Source organism: Diceros bicornis, chromosome 34, assembly GCF_020826845.1.
Source record: "Diceros bicornis minor isolate mBicDic1 chromosome 34, mDicBic1.mat.cur, whole genome shotgun sequence".
In the NCBI taxonomy this organism is placed as follows: Eukaryota; Metazoa; Chordata; class Mammalia; order Perissodactyla; family Rhinocerotidae; genus Diceros; species Diceros bicornis.
In genome coordinates this window covers 21,005,423-21,025,656 of record NC_080773.1, presented here as the reverse complement: position 1 = coordinate 21,025,656, position 20,234 = coordinate 21,005,423, and the positions used below count along the sequence as shown (strand labels likewise).

The 20,234-nt window shown below is 48.3% G+C and overlaps 2 protein-coding genes across 2 annotated transcripts in view; one reads left to right on the top strand and one right to left on the bottom strand.

Annotated features, from left to right (window-relative positions):
- The window catches only part of LOC131397039 (MHC class I-like protein MILL2), a 313,559-nt gene that overhangs the window by 43,720 nt on the left and 249,605 nt on the right, over window positions 1-20,234 (bottom strand). The gene's annotated exons all lie outside the window — the stretch shown is intronic.
- LOC131397034 (MHC class I-like protein MILL1) overlaps window positions 11,230-20,234 on the top strand; it is a 41,404-nt gene continuing 32,399 nt past the window's right edge. The window contains exon 1 of the mRNA XM_058529654.1: window positions 11,230-11,494. Within this exon, the coding sequence (XP_058385637.1) occupies window positions 11,257-11,494 (238 nt within the window). The 5' untranslated portion in view covers window positions 11,230-11,256. The remainder of the gene's footprint in view (window positions 11,495-20,234) is intronic.

Sequence of the window (20,234 nt, the reverse complement as noted above, 5' to 3'; positions counted from 1 at the left end):
TTGACTCAATTAACCATAAGAGTAAGAGTTTATTCTTGGAGTCTCAATTATATTCCATAGAAATGTATGTATATCCTTATGCCAGTGCCACACTGTCCTGATTATTGTAGCTTAGCCTTAAGTTTGGAAACCAGGAGGTGTGAGTCCTCCAAGTATTTCCTTCTTTGTCAAGATTGTGTTGGCTATTCTGAGCCGCTAGCCTACCATGAATTTTAGGTTCTGCAAAAAAGAGTTTTTGGGTTTTTATAAGAATTATTGAATCTTTAGATCCATTTGGGAGAGTATTGCCATCTAAAGAATAATAAATTTTCTAATCCATCACCAGGGGAGGTCTTCTCGTTTATTTAGATCTTCTGGAAGAATATCTTTGGTTCATAAAAAAGTTACTTGACATTGTCCAAATAGTGCTATCTTTGTGCTATCAGGACAAGATAAGATATTCTGTCTTCTATTTTCCTGTTATGGCCAATAAAGTACGGATACGTAACCCATTGGTGATGTAAACAGTCATGATTAACTTGTCCACGTCTGTCCTCTCGCCTGAAATTCAGTCTTCAACATGCTCTGTAGTCTCCTGATCTTAACTCCAAGGGCAGGAAGTTCTCTGTGATGACCTCCTCTCTTCCCCAGGGAGTAACCCTGCAATCCAGCTGTTAGGCTGAGTACCAGATGCTTGACTGTTCTTTGGTTCCTCTTGTCCAGTTAGCACAACTTCACTCTAGTGGCATTAGTCCTGGTTTACTGATTCCCAGTTGTCCCGTCCCTATAGATCCCACTGGTGGTGAGTCTTTTGACCATCAGCCCTTGTCTCCATTTCTCTTGCTCTGTATCTGGTGTGTCTACATCGCTCCCTCCCCTCCCCTCCGTAGCTTCCCCACACCCTGCTAGTTCCTCCTCTTCCAAGGGGACAAGGACCACACTACTCCTGCCAGTCATTTTCTGGCCAGATGCAATTTTTATGGCTATAAATGTTCTGTCCTTGAATATTATTGGGGACCTGCCAACAACCTGCATTTGTATATACTCTTTCATAAACATAATACGCCCTTGGATGGTGAGGGAATGTGCTGGAAGTCCAGTCATGGCACTTAGGATGGTGAGTCCCAAGCTTACCTACAGGCTTGAGAGGATTTTGGGCGAAATCTCCAAGGTCACCGTCTGCCTGTGTTTTCCTGCATCCCTGTTGCCTCCTGATTGTATCTCCTTGTGCTCCTCTGGGAGGAGGATTTGGAGTCTCTCCTTGATTGGCCCTGGGGCTGAGCTCAGGTTATAGAGATCGTGGAGGTCATCTGAACTCGTGCATAATGTGGCCCCTTCCAAGACATGTGCCCAAGGACGGGACACCCAGTGACCCCAGCATCTCCACGTGGTGCATCCTCCTCTCATAGGGGATCTAATTGTGGTTGCCCCGTCCACACAGGAAGGTGGGATAACTCTTGTACGTGGAAACTGCTTTGTGTTCTTTTCTGGGTAGATTCTAGTTTTTTAATCACAAATAGTAAAATTTTCTAGTCTAACAGTGTTGTATGGGGCGCGTCTGGAGTCCCAGCGTGGAGCGTGTTGGGCCCTACCAGGGAATTTATCAGCCTCTCATTCTCTGTTCTACAGCCCCTCCCACTTCTATTGGGTTTCGTGGTGTCTGTTTGCTGCGAGCGCTGCTGCTGAGCATGTTAAGCAGGGGAAGCATCTGGTGTAATAGTCAAGGTGGTGGCCACGGACAGCTCTGTTGCAGGAAACAGGAATCTGGCCTGAAACCCGAAGAAAGCAGGAGGAAAGAAAAGCACTCTGCCCTCACCCCATCAGCAAGCATGAGACAGGGCCTGTGGCACCGGGCAGTCCCTGTCCTGCATAGTTGACCTCCTCCCTGCACAGCTGAAATTCCTCCATGTCCCTGCCTGTCCCCTGGAGGGGCTCCCTCAGGACGATGGAAATAACACCCCAGTGCTGCCAGGAGGGGGTTTCAGCCTATTGAGCTCCCAGGGCAAAGGGGCAGCCTGTGGGAAAACCTGTGAGGGGAGGAAACACCAATTTCCTTCTGTCTTTCACATTCCAGAAGCACAGATCTCCCAGCACCACCCAGGAGCTGTGAGAATGTCTTTCTTGGGGTTTGATAGGGGCACCTGACACCAGGGCCTGCTCGCCCTTTCCTGTGGGCTGGTCCCAGGACTGATGGAGGCCACTGGCTGGGTGCTTGGTGTCTGAGTCCTGTGTCCGGAACCCACAGAAGGGCCTCATGCCAGGATCTTCCCTACACAGAGGAAACTGGGCGAAGGGAATTCAACCAATGGGGTTTCTGTGTCTCTGATTTTCCACGAGAATTTGAGTGTCCTCTGGTCTCTGGAAGAGACAGTCTCCAACAGCGGGGCACATGGCTGTGGCCACGGCAGGGCTAGTCCCTGGCATCACAGAGTTTTAAGTCCACTAGAGGCAGCAGACTGGTCCCCAGACAGTGACAATGCGACTGGGCAGTGCAGGGACAGCTGGCTGTAGGATTTTTGCTGTTGGTGGTGGTGGTTTGTGGTGCCTAGCGATCCCTGCTGGATGCAGAACAGCCCCTCAAGCAGGAATGTATATGGTCATCAGGAGGAATGACATAGGGGCACTAATGTACATGAAATAAAGTTTATTAATACACAGGAGACAGCAGTAGGATTCCCCAAGGAGAAGGCTCAGGTTTCATCTGGAGTGAAGTGGGGTCATTAGCTTTGACTTTTACTTTGGGTAGGAGTGGGGCAGGTCTTGTTTGTCATGGTTTGAACTTCCTGTAGGGGTGAAGGGAGGGAGCCTGCAGACTCTCACAGCTGGACAGGAAGTGAGGTGGAACCTGTGGCCTGAAAGCTATCAGACAAAAACATCCAGAAGGGCGCCTCCCTCTTGGTTACAGAGAGTTGAACAGAGCTATCTGTAAAAGGCGTTTTTGACACTTTGAGGAGGGGTAGAGGCAGGATTCGAACCCAGAGCTGCCTGACGCCAAGGCCTCAATGCTGTTGAGTAGTGGATATAGCCACTGCCCTCCAGCACAGCCTCTCAGTCCCTTCCCTGTCCTGTCTCCCTCCACATTCCTACCTCAGAGCCTGACTCAGCTGCCCTGAGAGACCAGGCTCCAGGCTCCAGCTGGGCTCCTCCCTCCCCAGAGAGGCCAAACCCAACCCTGTCCTGGGCACCAGGCTCCTCTCTCTCGCCCTGGCGCCAGGCTCTACCTCACCCTCTTCAGGGCAGAGACAACCAGGCTGGTTGCCAGGCCCGCCTGCAGCCTCCCCAGGAAAAACCTGGAACCCAGGAAATGACAGCTGGACCCCTTCCTGAATGAGATGATGGGTAGTTTAAGGCAGTGGCTCTTGGGAAAGGAGGAGGCGAGCCCATGGCTGGAGCCGTCTCCGTTCCTCTGCTTGCTAACTGTTTGGCTTCCACTCGCCAGGAAGAGCTGATATCACAGCATTCTGTGGCTTGCATGGAGTCCAAAAGAAAGTTTCTTGAAACAATAAAATAAGATTCTCTGTAGTGCACACTCTTCCATTCTGTAATCTCTTTTTTTCTTTCAAAATTTGAAAACATAACAGTTATGTACTACTCAATTTTTTTACAACCCATTAGATGTTTGGAAACCACTGCTCTGCCTGCAGCTGTAGGGACAGGAGGCTAAAGAGCAGAGAGAGATGGAGCTGGGCGAGGTGTGTGCTGCCCCCACTCCCCATGGAGAGAACTCAGACATTTAGGACGCTGGCAACTGCACAATTATTTCTGCTACAGCAGCCTCCTGACTGGTCTCCTGTCTCCTGTCTCCACCCTCCTCACAGCAGACAGACATGGGGATGTGCCACAAATCTGACTGTAACCCGACTGAAGAGTCAGGTCGCCCAGGTTCTTGGTCAGCTTAAGAGAGGATTCAGACACCGACACACCGGGAACAGCAAGCAAGCAAAGATTCAGTAGAGGAAAGGTCAGATACACCCCAAGTGAGGAGCTGGCACTGCCAGAGAGCACATCAGCCCCGAGTCTTGGGTTAGTTTTATTTTTATTTGGGCTGTTAGAAGGGAATTAGCGTTATCTGGTTATCCGCCAAAAATGGCTATTCCCCCACCCACAAGTGGGGAGGGGGAGTTCCTGATATTCAAGGGGAATCTCCGGAACTGTCATGGCAGTCATCCCCCGTGGAAGGGGGGCTAATGCATGTGGAATTTGTAGTTGAATTAAAGAAAGTTCCATGTCCTCTAGAGGTGTAGAGAAGAAGGCTTTGTATGTGCTGTTTGTGCACCTGTTGTTTTTATCTTCATGGTTGATCGCCTCCGACTCTGGGAGTGGTGTCAGGCAGGTCTCAGTTCCCCTTTATATGCATCTTGTAGGATGCCAGCAAGATGCTCCTCTGATGCAGCAAGGTCTCCAGCCACGATCCTCTGCTCATGTCTACCCAGCTACCTGTCTCATGACCACTTCCATCTTCTGCTTGTGTCCCATCCAGGGCTCCCAGGGCACTAGGATAAAATCCACAGTCCTCACGGAGGCCCACAAGGTGACCGCCTCTGCCGCCCCCTCTCCCTGCCTGCCATCTGCCATCCCAGGGCTCAGCCTCTCTGAAATAGTCACAGTTCTCTCCCATTCTTAAAATCTCACCTCCAGCTAGACATCTCTGATTACCTGTGTATCCCATCCAGCCCTGCTCACTCTAGGTCATCAGTGTCTGGGGCGGCCTGTGTTCTCCACTGGACAGTAAGACTCAGAAAGACAGGGCCTGGGCCTAAGTCACCATATGTCCCCAGCATCATCTAGCTCAGGGCTGAGCACAAAGCAGATGCTCAGGGAATATTGGGTGAATAAATGGATGGATGGATGGATGGATGGATGGATGGATGGATGGATGGATGATGGATGGATGGATGGATGATGGATGGATGGATGGATGATGGATGGATGGATGGATGATGGATGAAAGCACTGTTTTCCACGTGTGTCTGACTGGATGTTTGCATCTTCACATAGTAACTTCCCAGAATTGCTGCCTGAAGTTCTTTGCAAACCTCTTTCCCTTCCAACTGTCTCCCCCACCCCTGTGTCCTCCTCATGTGACGTTTCTGCACAGCTGTGCCCCGTGGGCCCCCCTGCTGGGGAAGGGTCCCAGCCTCCCCTTCTGACATGAGAATCATCTCTCTCCTCCCCACCCCATCACCATGAATGTGGCCCTGAGGGACTTGGGTGATTTCTGGGCCTGGAGGGGTCTGCCCTCAGGGGCGTCCACTTGCTCCTGTCACGTTGGTCTTGAGGCCTGAGGCCTGTGGAGGCCCCTCGAGGCTCACTGTCGGCTTCCCTGGGCTTGCAGGCCCCAGACGCCTTCCCTTCTCACCTGCACAGCGCCCCCTACTGGAGCTCTTTCACATCCCCCAGAATCCCCTCCCCTGGGGGCCCCACACACAAACACACTCACCAAGCAACAGCATCTCTGCCACGTTCCTTCTGCAGCCTCCTCCCTGACACCCTGGCCTCCACCAGGCCCCAGACCCTCCCTCACAGCAGGATCTTGTCCCAAAGACCCTTTCCCAGGGCCCCCCAGCTGGACTTGGTGATGGTGAGACCCTCCCCACAGCAGTAGGATCTTGTCCTGGGCGAGACTGCAAGTCCCTCCTCTGCTCACAGCCTGCCTGCCAGGCTCACTTCCCTGGAGGAAAAGCCTCAGCCCTGTTTGTTGACCTCCTTAGGGGGCTGAGACCCTCCTACTTCCTTTACCCAGGGAAGAAAGGAGAGGAGGAGGGGCTTAGTCTGAGGGGACGGGTCGGGGGTAGGGAGACTCGAGTTCCATAACTCAGCTTGTGGGGAAGGAGCTTCTGAGCTCCACACACAGCAGACCCCACCCTGTTGTGGGACCGGGTCTCGCCTCAGCAGGGGCAGCCACAGCTGGACAGACACGGGGCAGGGACTCAGACGGGCCCGTGGGTGGGGGCACAGAGACCCTGAACACCCGGGACAAGACAAACTTCAGCCCCTCCACCTCCTCAGCCAGAAGGAATCTGGGACTCTTGAGGCACAGACTTGGGGTCCTGGGCAGAGCTCATGGCGAGGTTGTGTCTTGCGGGCCTCTGGGGCTCGCCATACACCCAATCAGAGTAAGGTGGGCTGGACCGTCAGTCTTTAAAAAGATCGAAAACGAAAGAGGAAGCTGGAAAGGAATTCCTTTCAAATTGCTCACCCAGAGCTCTACAGGAATGGGGATGGTTTTCCCTTGGGTCCCCAGAGCCCTGAGTCACCAGCTGCTCCTGTTGCTGCTGCTGGAGGAGTCGCCGGGGTTCCGGCCTGGTGAGCGACTGGGCGGCGGTGGGGGATGGGGGGAGTCTGGGCTGTGGATGGGGGACCGGGCTTCGCGTGGGGCTGGAGGGAGGAGAGGGGACGTTAGGACTTGCAGAGGGCGAGCTTGCAGGGGGCTCTACCGAAGGGGGCGCGGCGGCAGGGAGAGGGGATGTGGGGAGGGTCTGGCGGATGTCCACAGGGTGGCAGTGTGGGCTCCGTGGGAAGGAGGCTCCGCAGGGGGCAGGTGAGTGTCTGGAGTCTGGGAGGAGGCGGTGAGTGTTTGTAGGACCCAGATTAGCGGGCAAGGAGGACGGTAAATGTTCCCCGGAGACACGTGGAGAGGGGGGTGGTGAGTGTCCGAGGCACTCCGTGGGGGGGCGATGTCTGGATGGGGTGTCTTCAGGGAGCCAGGTGAGTACCTGGGGGCCGTGGTGGGGGACGGTGAGGGTCTCTGGGGATGGCAGGGAGGCAGGTGAGGGTCTGGAGGAGGCAGTGTGGGGGCGGGAAGTGTGGGGAGGGGCTGCGATGAAACTAGCAGTGAGTGAGGGAAGTAACAAGGAGGATGTGGGTGGCCATGGAAGGGGATGGCGAATGTGTGTGTGTGGTCCTCGTCAAGGGGGAAGGAGATCAGCAGGGAAGCTGGTATTTGGGAGCCATGAGGGAGGATGGTGAGTATCTGGGGTCCTGGAAGGGACCCGGTGTCTGAGGGGCTGCAGTATGGGGATGGTAAAGGTCTGGGGAGGTGGACCGGCAGGGAGGCAGGTGTAGGTCTTGGGGGGCATCAGGTTCCTGCTGTCCTTATGAAACACAGCTAGGGTGCTCTTGTTACCTAACCAAGTGGGCTTGCCTCCTGGTGAGTTAAATAAGACTCGACACCGGTGGAAGTTGTCTCACAAAGTACAGTGTATTTGCAGCAAATGGGCGGCCAAGAGGAATCATTTCCAAAGTCATGGCGTCCCTGAACAAAGGGAAGCAGGAACTTTTATTTCAGTTGGGGAAATAACATTCAAAAGAGAGAGGCGGGTATTCATTTGCACAGGCTCAGCTGGAGAATATGCTTCCACATATTGAGGCCTAAGCTCCCCCTGGAGAGATCTTTGTGTTAAAAATAAGGTTAAGGTCCTGTATAGCTCTGTGGTAAAGATTGGTCAGATTCAGATCTCTCTTGAGTTTCTCGCTGGTCAGTTTCAGGACGGTTGGTGGTTCCCTCTGGAGTGGCATAGCGGTTAAGTGGTTACATCTCCTTAACCTACAAAAGGAACTGAAACAGGGGCCCGCCAGGTGCTGTGCTGTAGTGGTTAAGGTGGCAGGCTCTGCTTCAGCCGCCTGAGGTTGGCAGGTTCAGATCCCGGGTTGCGCAACAATGCACTGCTCGTCAAGCCAAGCTGTGGCGGAGTCCCATATTAAAGTAGAGGAAGACGGGCACGGATGTGAGCTAGGGCCAGTCTTCCTCAGCAAAAAGAGGAGGATTCGCACAGATTTTAGCTCAGGGCTAATCTTCCTTCCCACTCAAAAGAGGAAAAGAAACAACTTGGAAAAACAGTTAATTTCTTCCAAACCCACCTTTGAGTTTCTAGAGGCGCCTGGTGGGTGACACTCTCTCATGTTCCATCTTCTGCTATAGTCTGTATAACACTATTGTTTTAATCTTAAACGTTTTTTGGAATTAACCAATGAAGCCCTTGGGCCTGGAGTTTTCTTGCTGGCAAATATTTAATCATGGCCTTAATTTCTTAACATTTAAGGGACTATTGACTTTTTCTTCTTATCTCAGCTTTGGTAAAATGAATTTATTTTTGAGAAATTTGTCCATTTTTATTGTGTGTAATTTTCTACTTCATTGATTTCTCCTTTTATCTTTAGTGTTTCTTTTGACTTTTGTTATGTATTTTATGTTCTTTTTCTAATGTCTTGAGGTCGAAGCTGAGAGGGTTCACTGTTTAGTCTCTTTTTCTCTAATATCTGCATTTAAGCCTGTTAATTGTTCTCCAGTCACTACTTCAGCTGCCCTCCCAAGGTGTGATGTGGATTGTTTTCATTTTTGTAATTTCGCTTATGATTTCTTCTTTGACCCATGGACTAGATCAAGTGTGCAGGTTAATTTCCAAGCAATTGGGGGTTTTCTAGATATCTTTTTTGAAAATTGTTTCTAGCTTATTCCCACAATGGTCAGATAACATATTCTGAATGGTTTCAATTGCTTGACGCGTGTTAAATCATTCTTCTTGTCTCAGTGTGTGGCTGATTTTGGCAAACGTCCCCTGTGCACATAGAAAATGTTGTCTGTCCTGTGTGCATCAACTCTGTCAGGTTAATTCTGTGGTTCAGACTGGGTACCTTACGGATTTTATGTCTGCTTGTTCTCTGGTTATGGTGGGAGAGGTGTTAACATCTCTCAAAGTGTTTTGGATCTGTCTCTCCTTTTAGTTTTGCTAATTTTGCTTTATGTATTCTAAAGCTATGTAATTGGAAACATACAGATTTATGATGGTGAAATCTCCCATTGCATGGGCCTCTCTTTACTCCCAAAGTGCTTTTTGTCTTAAAACCTGATCTGATGTTGGCAGAGCGATGCCAGCCTTCTTCTAGTTAGAGCTTACGTTTATATCATTTTTCCATCCTTTCCATTACAGTCTTTTGATGTCTTTGTGTGACTGTTATAAGCAACATAATTTGATTTTGTGATTTTTTTCTTTTAATTGTGTCTGATGACTTGATTCTTTTACATGGAGTTTTTGGTACACTCACATTAATGTAATTACTGTTATGTTTGGGTTTATATCTATCATCTCGCTCTATATCTTCTATTCAGCTAATCTATTTGTTCCTTTTTTTCTCCTTTTCTTTCCTTCTTTTGGTTATCTAGCTTTTTCAAAACTCCATTTTTTTCTTCTATTAATTTGTTAATTGTACATCTCTTACTCTTCTCACAGTGGTAGTTTTAGAGAATATAGTATGTATTAGTATTGTAGTCAAGTACTAATTATGACTTTTAAGAATTCCTAGATATTTCTAGACCTTTAATCTCCGTTTCCCACCACCCCAAACTCTCGCATTATTGTTGTCATAAACTTTATTTTATTTATTTATTTTTTTTGTGAGGAAGATCGGCCCTGAACTGACATCTGCAAATCCTTCTCTTTTTGCTGAGGAAGACTGGCCCTGGGCTAACATCCGTGCCCATCTTCCTCTACTTTATACAGGACGCCGCCACAGCATCGCTTGCCAAGCAGTGCATCGATGCACGCCCGAGCTCGGACAGGGCGAACCCCCGGCCGCTGCAACGGAGCGCTCGCACTTAACGGGTTGCACCACGGGGCCAGCCCTGTTGTCATAAACTTTAGTTGTACATATACTTTAAATTCCACAGAACATGAAAATGATGGTTCTACTCCTTCAATATTCATCGGAAATACTCACACAGTTGTTCTTTGGGGTTTCTGCCTGCATTTGCTTCTTTCATTCTGGGATAACATCTCCTCTGCCTGAAGAGCTCCCATTGGCTTTTCCTTTAGTGCAGACCTGATAGCAGCGACTATGCACATTTTTTTTTCTTAAACCATCTTTATTTTGACTTCCTTCCAGTATAGTATTTTTCCTGGCTATAGATTTGTAAGGTAGTGATGATTTTCTTTCAGCACTTGGAAGATGTCATTTCACTGTGTTCTGCTTTCCGTCATTTCTGTTGAGAAGTCAGCTCTCACGTTCTTGTAAAACGCTCCCTAAAATTAATATGTCTTATTTTCGTTGGGTGTTTTTATTTCCAATGTTTCTCTCTGTCTCAGCTGTTCAGTATTTTGGCCATGATGTTCTCAGGGGGCTTTGTTTCTGTTTATCCTGCCTAAAACTTAGAGCCTCCTGAACCTGGTATTGATGTTTTGCATGTTCTGGACAATTCTTGGCTATTATCTCTTTGAATAATGCCAGCGTTGCATTTTCTCTCTTCTCTCCTGAAACTCCAAGTGATACAGATGAGAGGGTCGCACATGTCACTTATGCTTAGCTTTCCCTTTTTCTCCTGTCATATTTCTCTAAGCTTCTCTTTAAGTATATTCCATTTTCCTGTCCTCCAGCTCACTAATCCTGTTTTTCTCTGTCTAATCTGCTGCAGATCCCATCCAGTGAGTTCAAAACTTCAGATATTATGTATTTCATTTCTAGAATTCCCATTTTATCTTTATACATTTCCGTTCTCTGGTGAAATCCTCGTTCCTTTCAAATATGTTTCCCATTTTCTTAAACATATTAATATTAAAATTTTTTCTGCTAATACCAACGTTGGGATCATTTGCAGGTTGGCTCGAATTCTCTGGGATCTTCTATATTTCTTGATTACCAGTCTTGCCTTCCTGCCTCTTTGGAGATCAACAAATGCACGTTGAATCTTGCACGTTACCTACCATACACCAGTTTGGCTTCAGTTGATGTTATTTTCCACCCAGAAAGGTTTATTCTTTTCTTCGGTTCAACAGATGATACAAGGGCCTTATTGCCTCAATTCAATCAGGATCAACCTGGGTCAGTGGAAGATCATAGTTCTAGTAGGATTCTGTAATCAGCGTGTGACCTTCAGAGGTTTCAGTTGAGAACCTGGCAGTTCTGTTCTTGGTCCTTGAAAGACTGTGGGAGATTTCTGTTCTGCCTTTTCGAGTTTCCCAGTCTCCCACCCTGTGCAGCTGTGATCTCAGTCATTTCTGCTTCTCTCTCTGCCCAAATATACTCCTGCCTTCTCTTCCACGTCTTAACGCCTCTCTAATCTCTTTCCACCCTAATCTTTTTGCCTGACCCTCTCTTCCTCTCATCCTGTCCATCACAAAACACTCTGCTTGTTTCCTCGCATTCACCTCTGGGATGCGTCAGGACAGAATAGCCTGATTTAAAAGACTCAAGACAGAGGCAGCTGTTAGAAACCTTGAATTGGCCGGCGAATCACTCACATGTCCTCCTCCCTCAGGAACCCACACTCTCCGCTATGACCTCATGGCCCTGTCCCTGGACAGGCCTGGGAAGCACCAGTTCCTGGCCCTGGGGTACTTTGATGATGAGCTCTTCCTGCACTATGATGGCGAGAGCCAGATGGCAGAGCCCCGGGGTCTAGGGATCAAGATGGACCTGGGAGCTGAGACCTGGGAGAGAGAAACCAAAGACCTGAAGGAGAAGGAGCGGCAGCTCAGACAGATGCTGACAGAGATCATGGGCCAGCAGGGCCAGGGCTCAGGTGAGTGGGGGCAGAGCCAGGGGCACGTGGGTCTGAGTCTGGTCCCTTCTCTGTTTATCCTGCAGCTGGGGGTGGGGCGGGCACAGCAAGGCTGGAATTGCACAGAGAGGTGAGGTCCCCCTGAGACTGCACCAGGTTCCTCACATTTGCGTGGAGGAGACAACATACCCCTCTGGGCTGGAGTCCTGTTGGGTGGAGAGGTTCTGGGACAGTGAGGTGACAGGTCGCTGCCTGGGGTGGGCCAGGCCATCACTCCCTCCAGGCCACATTGGGCTGTGAGCTCCAGGGAGACCTGAGTGTTAGAGGCTTCTGGCGCCTGGGCTACAACGGGCAAGATCAGGACTTCCTCACCTTCGACTCAGAGACCCTCCCATGGACAGTGGCCACACCCTCAGCCCCGCACATCAAGAAGCTCTGGGAGACCCAAGGCCCCAGGGCTGATCTGGTTAAGACTTTCCTGCATGTGACTTGTCCTGCACAACTCTGGAGATACCTGGCCTCTTGGAGGGGCCTCCTGGAGAATACAGGTACTGACCTGGGCGGGAAGGTCCACCCACTGAGTCTATCCCTGGTTCCCACAAGGAAGAGAACTTGTCTCTTATTCTCTGAGTGGCTTTCCTGCCCTGGCCTTAGGTTAGGTGCTGAGTTCTGACTGAATTATCGGAGGGGCATACCCATGTGGGTAGGTGAGGGGTCTCCTCTAGACCCATTGCTGGTGCATCAGGTGGAGAAGTGGATAGTCCCAGGATGTGGGCCTAGATCTCAGGCCTCAGGCCCCAGGCAGGCAGTACAGGGAAACCTTTTCTCTCCTTTTTTTCTCCTCGTTCTCTGGGATTTTGGCTTTGAGGGGGGAAGACATCTAGGTTGCAAGTCCTTGGTGGAGGCCCTAAGATGAGGCCAGTCTGGCTGGGAGCCAAGAAGAACAGCATATTCCAGCTCTGAGCAAGGATCACATATTCAAACCCAAATCACCCAAAATCTTATTACCAGGGTCATTCCACTTTTGTTCTACTTTGACTTTTAGAAAAGTCCAGCTGTAAGTTACCTCCTCCTCTAAGCCTGTGACAAAATGAAAAGAAAGAGTAGATGCTGGTGTGTGTCGGTGTCTTGTGGGGGATGGGTGGTGTATGAAAATACCTATAATCAACCAGAGGTTCCCAGAGGAATGTAAGGCCCAGGACAAAAAAATTCGGCTGCAGGGCCAGCTGGCCATCCTTGTGGACAGTCCCTCCATCCCTCTGGAGCATGTGGAGCTGATTCTGTTGGGGAGGAAGGAGGTACATCACCGAGGCTGGATTCTCACTCCCTGTAGAGCAGAGCAGCCCCTTTGTCCCATCAGTGCCTACAAATTCTTCAAAACTGTGTGCTGAGCATCTTCAAGTGGATCCGATGGCCCCTGAGAGCAGGGAGTTCGTCTCCTCTCAGGCTCTCCAGGTGGGCGAGGGCCTGACCCCCTCGGAGGGTCCTGGGGCTGTTGGAGCAGTGTGGGGTCCTCCCACAGTCCTCTCTGCACTGGGGATGTAGCCCCCCTGGAGGAGTGGCTGGGGTCGAACGTGCATAGGTCGTTTCTAAGGGCTGGCTAGTTCCTGCTCTTGGGTGCCCTGCAGTGGAAGGAGGGAGCGTCTTGGCCTCACTGAACTCTGCTCTGTCTCCGCCCAGATCCCCCGTCAGTGACTGTGACCTGCAGTAAGAACCTGGTGGGCCAGGTCATCCTGAGGTGCAGGGCTTTTAGCTTCTATCCTCGGGGTACCACCCTGACCTGGCTTCGGGATGGGGAGCCCATGCACCAGGGCACCTTTGGGCCTGGGACCAATGTGCCCAGTGGGGACGGGACCTACCAGACCTGGGTGGCCACTCGGATCCTTCCTGGAGAGGAGCAGAGGTTCGCCTGCCACGTGGGACACTGCGGGCTGAACACCACGGTCCCTGCAGTCTCTGGTGAGGACCTAGGGGAGCCCTTGGGGTCCAGGGAGCTGGAGGCAGAGTTGGTGTGGGATCCTCGTATGAAAAAGGGCCACTGCGTATAATTAAAGCCCATTTCATGGTGACCTCCAGGCACTCAAGGTCAGAGGGCTTCCTGTGCAGCTGCTCCTGCTGCGGCTCTTCTCGCTGTGTCCACTGTCGCTGCTGTGCTGTATTTGGCGGTGGTAGAAGCCTAGACAAGGAAGCACACAGAGGATGTGAGAGCCCAGGGGAGAAGCACATGGGACAGTGAGGAGGATGGATCTGATTCTTCTCTGGGTCGTGAGTGGAGACAGCTCTCTTCTGTTAAAAACAAGGCAACAGGCCACAAACAGAGTCTCTTATGCTAATCCCCACATTCACCAAAGCAAGATTTCACTCAGTGACAGTTTCAGCTCTCCCAGAAATGGAATCTTAAACCCATCAACCAGGAATCTGATCAGCACTAGTCAGGTCATCTGCCTGATAGACCCCGGCCGCACCCTAAAAGAAGACGACCTTGCAATACCCAAGCTGCCTTTTTGCCTAACATAACTTCCATGTTCCTGCTCCCTTTTACCTAAAAATCTCTTGCCTTGGACAACTCGTCAGAGCTCCTTTCTATCTGCCAGGCTGAATGCTGCCCGGTTTATGAATCATTGAATGAAGCCAGTAAGATCTTTAAAATTTACTCAATTGGAAGTTGTTTTTTTAACATTTCTTACCCAGGAACAGGAAAAGAATAGACAAGCCATCTTCCTGCTTACAGGATGAAGGGACGAGGTGTCTATTATGAAAACTGAAAAAAAAAAAAACAAAAAAACGATAAAGACTCAACCAGAGGCCGGCCCCGTGGCTTAGCGGTTAAGTGCCTGCGCCCCGCTACTGGCGACCTCGGTTCGGATCCTGGGCGTGCACCAATGCACCACTTGTCCAGCCATGCTGAGGCCGCGTCCCACATACAGCAACTGGAAGGATGTGCAGCTATGATAAACAACTATCTACTGGGGTTTGGGGAGAAAAAGGATGAGGACTGGCAATAGATGTTAGCTCAAGGCCGGTCTTCCTCAGCAAAAAGAGGATGATTGGCGTGGATGTTAGCTCAGGGCTGATCTTCTTCACAAAAACAAAACAAAAAAAAAGACTCAACCATTTATCCTGCCTTTCAAATTCACATAAGAACTCGACCTCAGGATATTCACTTAGTTAAGAAAGAGAGGGGTTTTTTTGTATAGAAGTAGTCCAAATAATAAAGATAGAAAAACAAAGACATAATTACATTATTACTACTTTGTGAGCCTAGTGAATGAATGGATCTCTGCAGTAACCATCAAGGGCGGCCACATGGCCTCTGGAGAGACGGCTGGATCTTGTGCGCCTCCTGGTGGAAGGACAGAGTACTAGCCCTGATGTCACTCCATCATCGATTTACTGGAACAGGAGGCAATTGACTAAAAACAGAGAATCGAGTTGAACCACATGGTGGACAGGTCCTCGGCAAGGCACAGTCTTTGTGGCAAACTACAGGACACACCACCTTGTTCCATCTTGAAATAAACTGTCAGGAAACACACAAACAAAAATGATGGAGAGGGAATCGATATGAAGCTGGAAACCTGCGGGTTACTGCAATATTCAATAGGATTACCTTTCCACCTTGTTATGAAAAGAAGTTTTAATCTTGTCAATTCTCTGTTTTCTTTTTTAACCTGAGGGGTGACTCAAGGGTCACAAGGATTTATTAGCTTGTTTTACAGAAGAAGGAGAACGCCTTCAAGGAAGTTACCACCACCAAATAACCAGCCCCCAGCTGCCCTTGATGTCCAGAAGTCAGATTGCCCAGGGGTTCATCCGGAGTGACCCCTTTGTTTCTCTGAATCTCTTCCTGCCAAGCCCCTTAGCTCCATAAAACCCCCTGCTGCTTTTTTCTCTTGTTAAGGCAGATTTGAGAGAACCTATCCTCTCACCTTCTCATTTTGGCTGATTTGAATAAACCTTCCTCCATCTCCAGACACTGATTTCTCAGTGACTGGCTTACTGTACATCTGGCAAACAAATGAGATTAAAGAGTTGCTATCAATTTTGATGAGCCAGCCCTGATTCTTGTGCCCATGGCTGGCTGGCCCCAGCAAGGGTTAAAGCAAACAGTGGTCCCCAGAAGCTGCCCAGGCTTCTTTCCCCAGGGGCCTTCCCCTGCTGCTCCTTCCTTTCTGCTGGTGTCAGGCACTCTCAGCGAAATGCTTGCTTGGAGTGAAGAAATGCATTGGACTTGGGTCTACTTTTGGTTTTGCATTTGTCAGGAGTCAGATTTTATCTTCGTGTGGGTGCATTTGTCTTGTGTGTAGTCAGCTACAGGGAACACTAAATCTATCCCCACCTCTAGCACCCTGGGTGACATTCTTCAAAATAGGGCAACCTTAGCTACGAGCCCATGAAAAAGGAAACAGATGATATTCTTTTATAGCATCACATGGCCACAATATTCTTTAGACTCTAGAGAAAAATGCCAGATGATGGATCATTAAATCTGAAAAACTTCTAAATTGGGAAAATTTTTAGAGAGCTCTCATCATAATTGTTTTATTGGTAGCTATGAAAAGACCAAGTTAAAAAGGATACAAAAAACTAATGACTAGCCTTATGACTCTGACTCAGGCTGTAATTAAATTGAAAAAATGTAAAAGTACAAGTGTTGATAAGATTGTAAAGGTTGGAATGTTTGAGCTAATTTTCTATAAAGAGGTTATATTAACTTTGCTTGAGGGTGTTTTGAAAATGGTCTGACTGGGAATGCCTCTCCTACCCAATATTATAAGATTTGTTGATGAAGTCCTAATGAAAACTATGATTGGAGGTGTAAGAGTTGATGGAATTAAGTGATTACAGCTCTTTTGCATGATTGTATTATGAATTGTATTGTGGGGATAGACATTGTGTCTCAATGTGGGAAACATCCCCCAGTACTGATATTGTAAAACAGGATATAAATCTGCCCTTCAGACAATGTTAATTAAACACACTAAAGGAAGTCAATAGGGTTGCCTGAGCCCATACAGTGTGGGATATTTTTCTACCTCCAGATGGTGTAGCCAAAATTAAGAGCTCTGTTTAACTGGTTTAGAGTAAGTGATCTTTGGTAAATGAAAGCTTGTTTGTTGGTTTGATTGAAATAGGCATGTCCTCATTTTCAGAGAGAATCATCCAAAGGACTCTGACACTTACTCTAGAATACAAGTTTCTGATGAACTTTCAGATCATAACACTGAACTGGCTGAGAAATTATAGAACTCTAAAGGAGAAACTGATGACTTCATGAAACTGGTAACAAAAGATAAAGAGTTGATTACTTGGGACTAAAAGAACTGATGAAGATGATTATAATTTTTATGACTTTTTCATTTGGAATATTGCTGATTTTTTAATGTTTTGTTTTTTCAGATTCAAGAAAAGGTTTTTCTCTTTTCTCTTAAGCTAACTATGTCTTATAACAGTTTGCAAATTATATCTTTGTAAGCAGAATTGAAACACTTATCTTTTTCTCCCTTCCTGATCCCTCCAGAGTTTAGAAACTCTTACTGAGTGAATATTCTTATTCTCATGGCAATATAGTTATTTGCATAAGTTTAATAAGAATCTGTTCTCCTTATAATAGGACACAATTGGAAACATTGGTTATATTACCAAAGCTTTGACTGGAATGTCATGTTTGAGAGAAACATGCATAGACTCAGATATGACCAGATGGCTACGTGGGAAAGATTGACTTTATGAAATAAAAGCACTTGGAAGTATTGGCCTGGTACCTTGCCTACAGGGTTCCCAGCAACCTTACGAAGTGAGTAGAGAAGGTCACTTCCCTGGCAGGTGCAAAGAACGTCGGGATATTTTGGGGAATCTCAAGAGAAGAGAGGAATTCACTCAAATCTGTAGGTTTTGCAGAGGGAGTCTGATAACAAGCCGTTGCCTTGGCTTTCCTGGCCTTGAGAGGGCTTTAAAGTTCAATCTGAGATTCCTTATAAAAAGTTGCAGCAAAGTAGATTCAAAAGAATCTATATGATCAGTTGCTATTCTTGCTGTACTTATGTAAATAATTGGGCCAAGCCAACCAATTAGTCTCAATTTGGCTATCTTTGGTTAAAAAAAAGAGCGTGATTTTTAACGAGAAGAATCATGTTTCAGTGGAATCTATAATACACACTTGTGGATATTAGATTCTAGTTCTGTAAATTGTGCTTGAAGTTTTTGTTTTCTATCAGTAACGTGGCTATTATGCTTTCTTGTTGACTTTGACCCCCAAGCCTGGAAGAACGATTGGATGACTGCAATGTCTCAGATGTTGCCAAAAGCAAGTAATCAAACTAGAGGTTGGCTATGTCTTTGGGATGTGAGTCCACCATCTTCCAATTTTGCTGGCTAATCCAATAAATCCTTTTCTTGACAACTGACTTGTTTGCAGTTGATTGGATGGAGGGTTGTGGTGAGCAGAACGAGCCCTTGTCAGTTACAGCGGGAGCCTTGGGCAAGAAGAGTAACTGGACACAAAGAGTCTTGGACATCAAGCCTGGGACGTAAAGCCATAGAGCATCCACTTGGGGAAGTCTAATCTAGGATGAGATGATGGTCTGACACCATCCTGGGGTGTCCCAGCTGTAGGTCAGTGAAGCAGGCAGCAGGGTTAAGGTTTTGTCAGCAGGGTGTGCTGACGTGAGGGGGGACGGTAGTAGAGTTTCCTGTGAGGTGAGTGGAGACACAGAGAAGTGCTGTGTGTTCTCATGAAGCAGTCAGTCTGTCCAGCATGAGGAACATGTCTATCCATCGATGACCCAACACCAAGGCAGAGGTGGCTTGGAAAAGTTTGGCAGTTGCAGCCGCGGCTCCCATGTAAGAAGGACATGCCTGAGTTCCAGGGTGCAGGGTTATCCTAAACACCCTGTAGGTCTCCGGTGTTTGGGGGATAGTCTTCCAAGGGCATGACCCTCTGGTTCATGCACAAAGAGAAAGGTAGGAAGGAATTGGGAAGTCCATGTGTGGGGGGGTGAAAGTAGAGAGCCCTGAAAGTTCTGGAAAGCTTGTTTGGATGGGGGATTCTAGACTCCTGGGTCTGGAAATGACTCCCTAGTCATGGTATAAAGGGGTGAAGCAATCCTAGAGAAACTAGGTATCCACATCCTACAATACCCCACAGGACACCCAAATCCTCTCAACTGTCATATTGTCTCCAGAAGAGGAAAGTGCTGGATGCTGGAAGGTTGTTTGTGGAGACAGTTTTTCCTGCAGCCAGGTCATCATGACCAAGATGTAGGTCACACCAAAAGAGTGGTTGACCTTTGTCTTTAGCCACCTTGTGGCCCTTTTTGGTGCTGCCTCCAGAATGTCCTGAGTGTCCAGAAGGGAGCTGGCCCAACTGTCAGGACTTCAGAGGGGATGATCCCCAGATTGGATTAAGGTGGAATTTCCAGGGAGTTTCCAGTTTCTCAAATGTGCATTTAGGGTGAGCCAGAAGTGTACAGTGCCCTCAGTGAATGCTTGGGGCATGAAGTCCAGGGATATTGCTGATTGTCCCAGGTGAAGGCAGACAGAAACTGGGAAAGAGGCCTTACCCTTCTTGATGATTCCATTTCAAAAGAATGGCTCTTAGGTCCTTGACAGAGATGCTTCTGAGTTGCAGACGACACATATTCACCATGACAAGCCCTTTTTCAGAAATACCCTTAGAATGGAGGTCAGAAGCCCCTCATCAGGTATTGGCTACAACAAAGAGTCAATGTTCCTGGCAGCGTGGAGCTTTGTCAGGCGGGCATTTGAATGGAGGAGGGGGGTTGGGGTCATCCAAGGACACAGCCTTCTGCTCTAGAAGCCGGGCTAGAGTTTGGTCAAGTCTCCTGGTGCAGGGGTTTGGATGGAGCGGTGATGTCCTTGTGTCACTGCTGCACTGATGCCCTTGGTTTCTGATTGTCAACCACTCTTGGAAAGAAGACGGTTATTTATGTCACCCTATATCTCCCTTTCACAATACCTCTCCTGCTCTCAGTGTCTCTCAACTTCAAGCCATCTGTCCCCTGTCATATGGTCTCCCCATGTCACTCTGATCTCCCCCTGCCTTGGCCTCTCTCTGATGTCCTCCATCACTGCTCTGTGCCTCTGCCTGAGGTCAGGTTCTTCTCTCCCTTTTCCCAGGGAAGGGGCTACAGGCTGAGCTCTTTATGGGCCCCTGTCGCAGTCCCTCCCTTTCCCTGTTTCTCCATCTTTCCCTCTGTGTTGCATCTCCTCTCCCATTCTCCAGTATTTGTTTTTTGAATTTTAATTTATTGTGTTAAGAACACTTATCATGAAACCTACGCTTGTAATAAATTTTTAAGTGTCCAATATAGTCTTGTGAACTCTAGTTACAGTGTTGTCAGCAGATCTCTAGAAGTTAGCACGCTTCTAGATGAACTGAAACTTTATGCCCGTTGGTTAGGAACTCCCCATTTCCCCCTCCCCTCAGCCCCTGGCGACCACTGTTTCATCCTTTGGTTCTCTGAATTGGACTCTTTTAGATACCTCATCTGGGTAGAATCCTGCCATGTTTGTCCTTCTGTGATGGGCCGATTTCACTTAGCACAGTGTCCCCGAGGTTCATCCATTTCATTGAGCCATGCAGAATTCCCTCCTTTTTTAAACCGAATAACATTCCACTGTGTGTCTACATCACATTGTCAGTATCCATTCATCTCTACCTGGACAAACAGGTTGTGTCCAAATCTTGACTCTTGTGAATGGTGTGTAATGAACATGGGAGTGTTAATATTTCATCGAA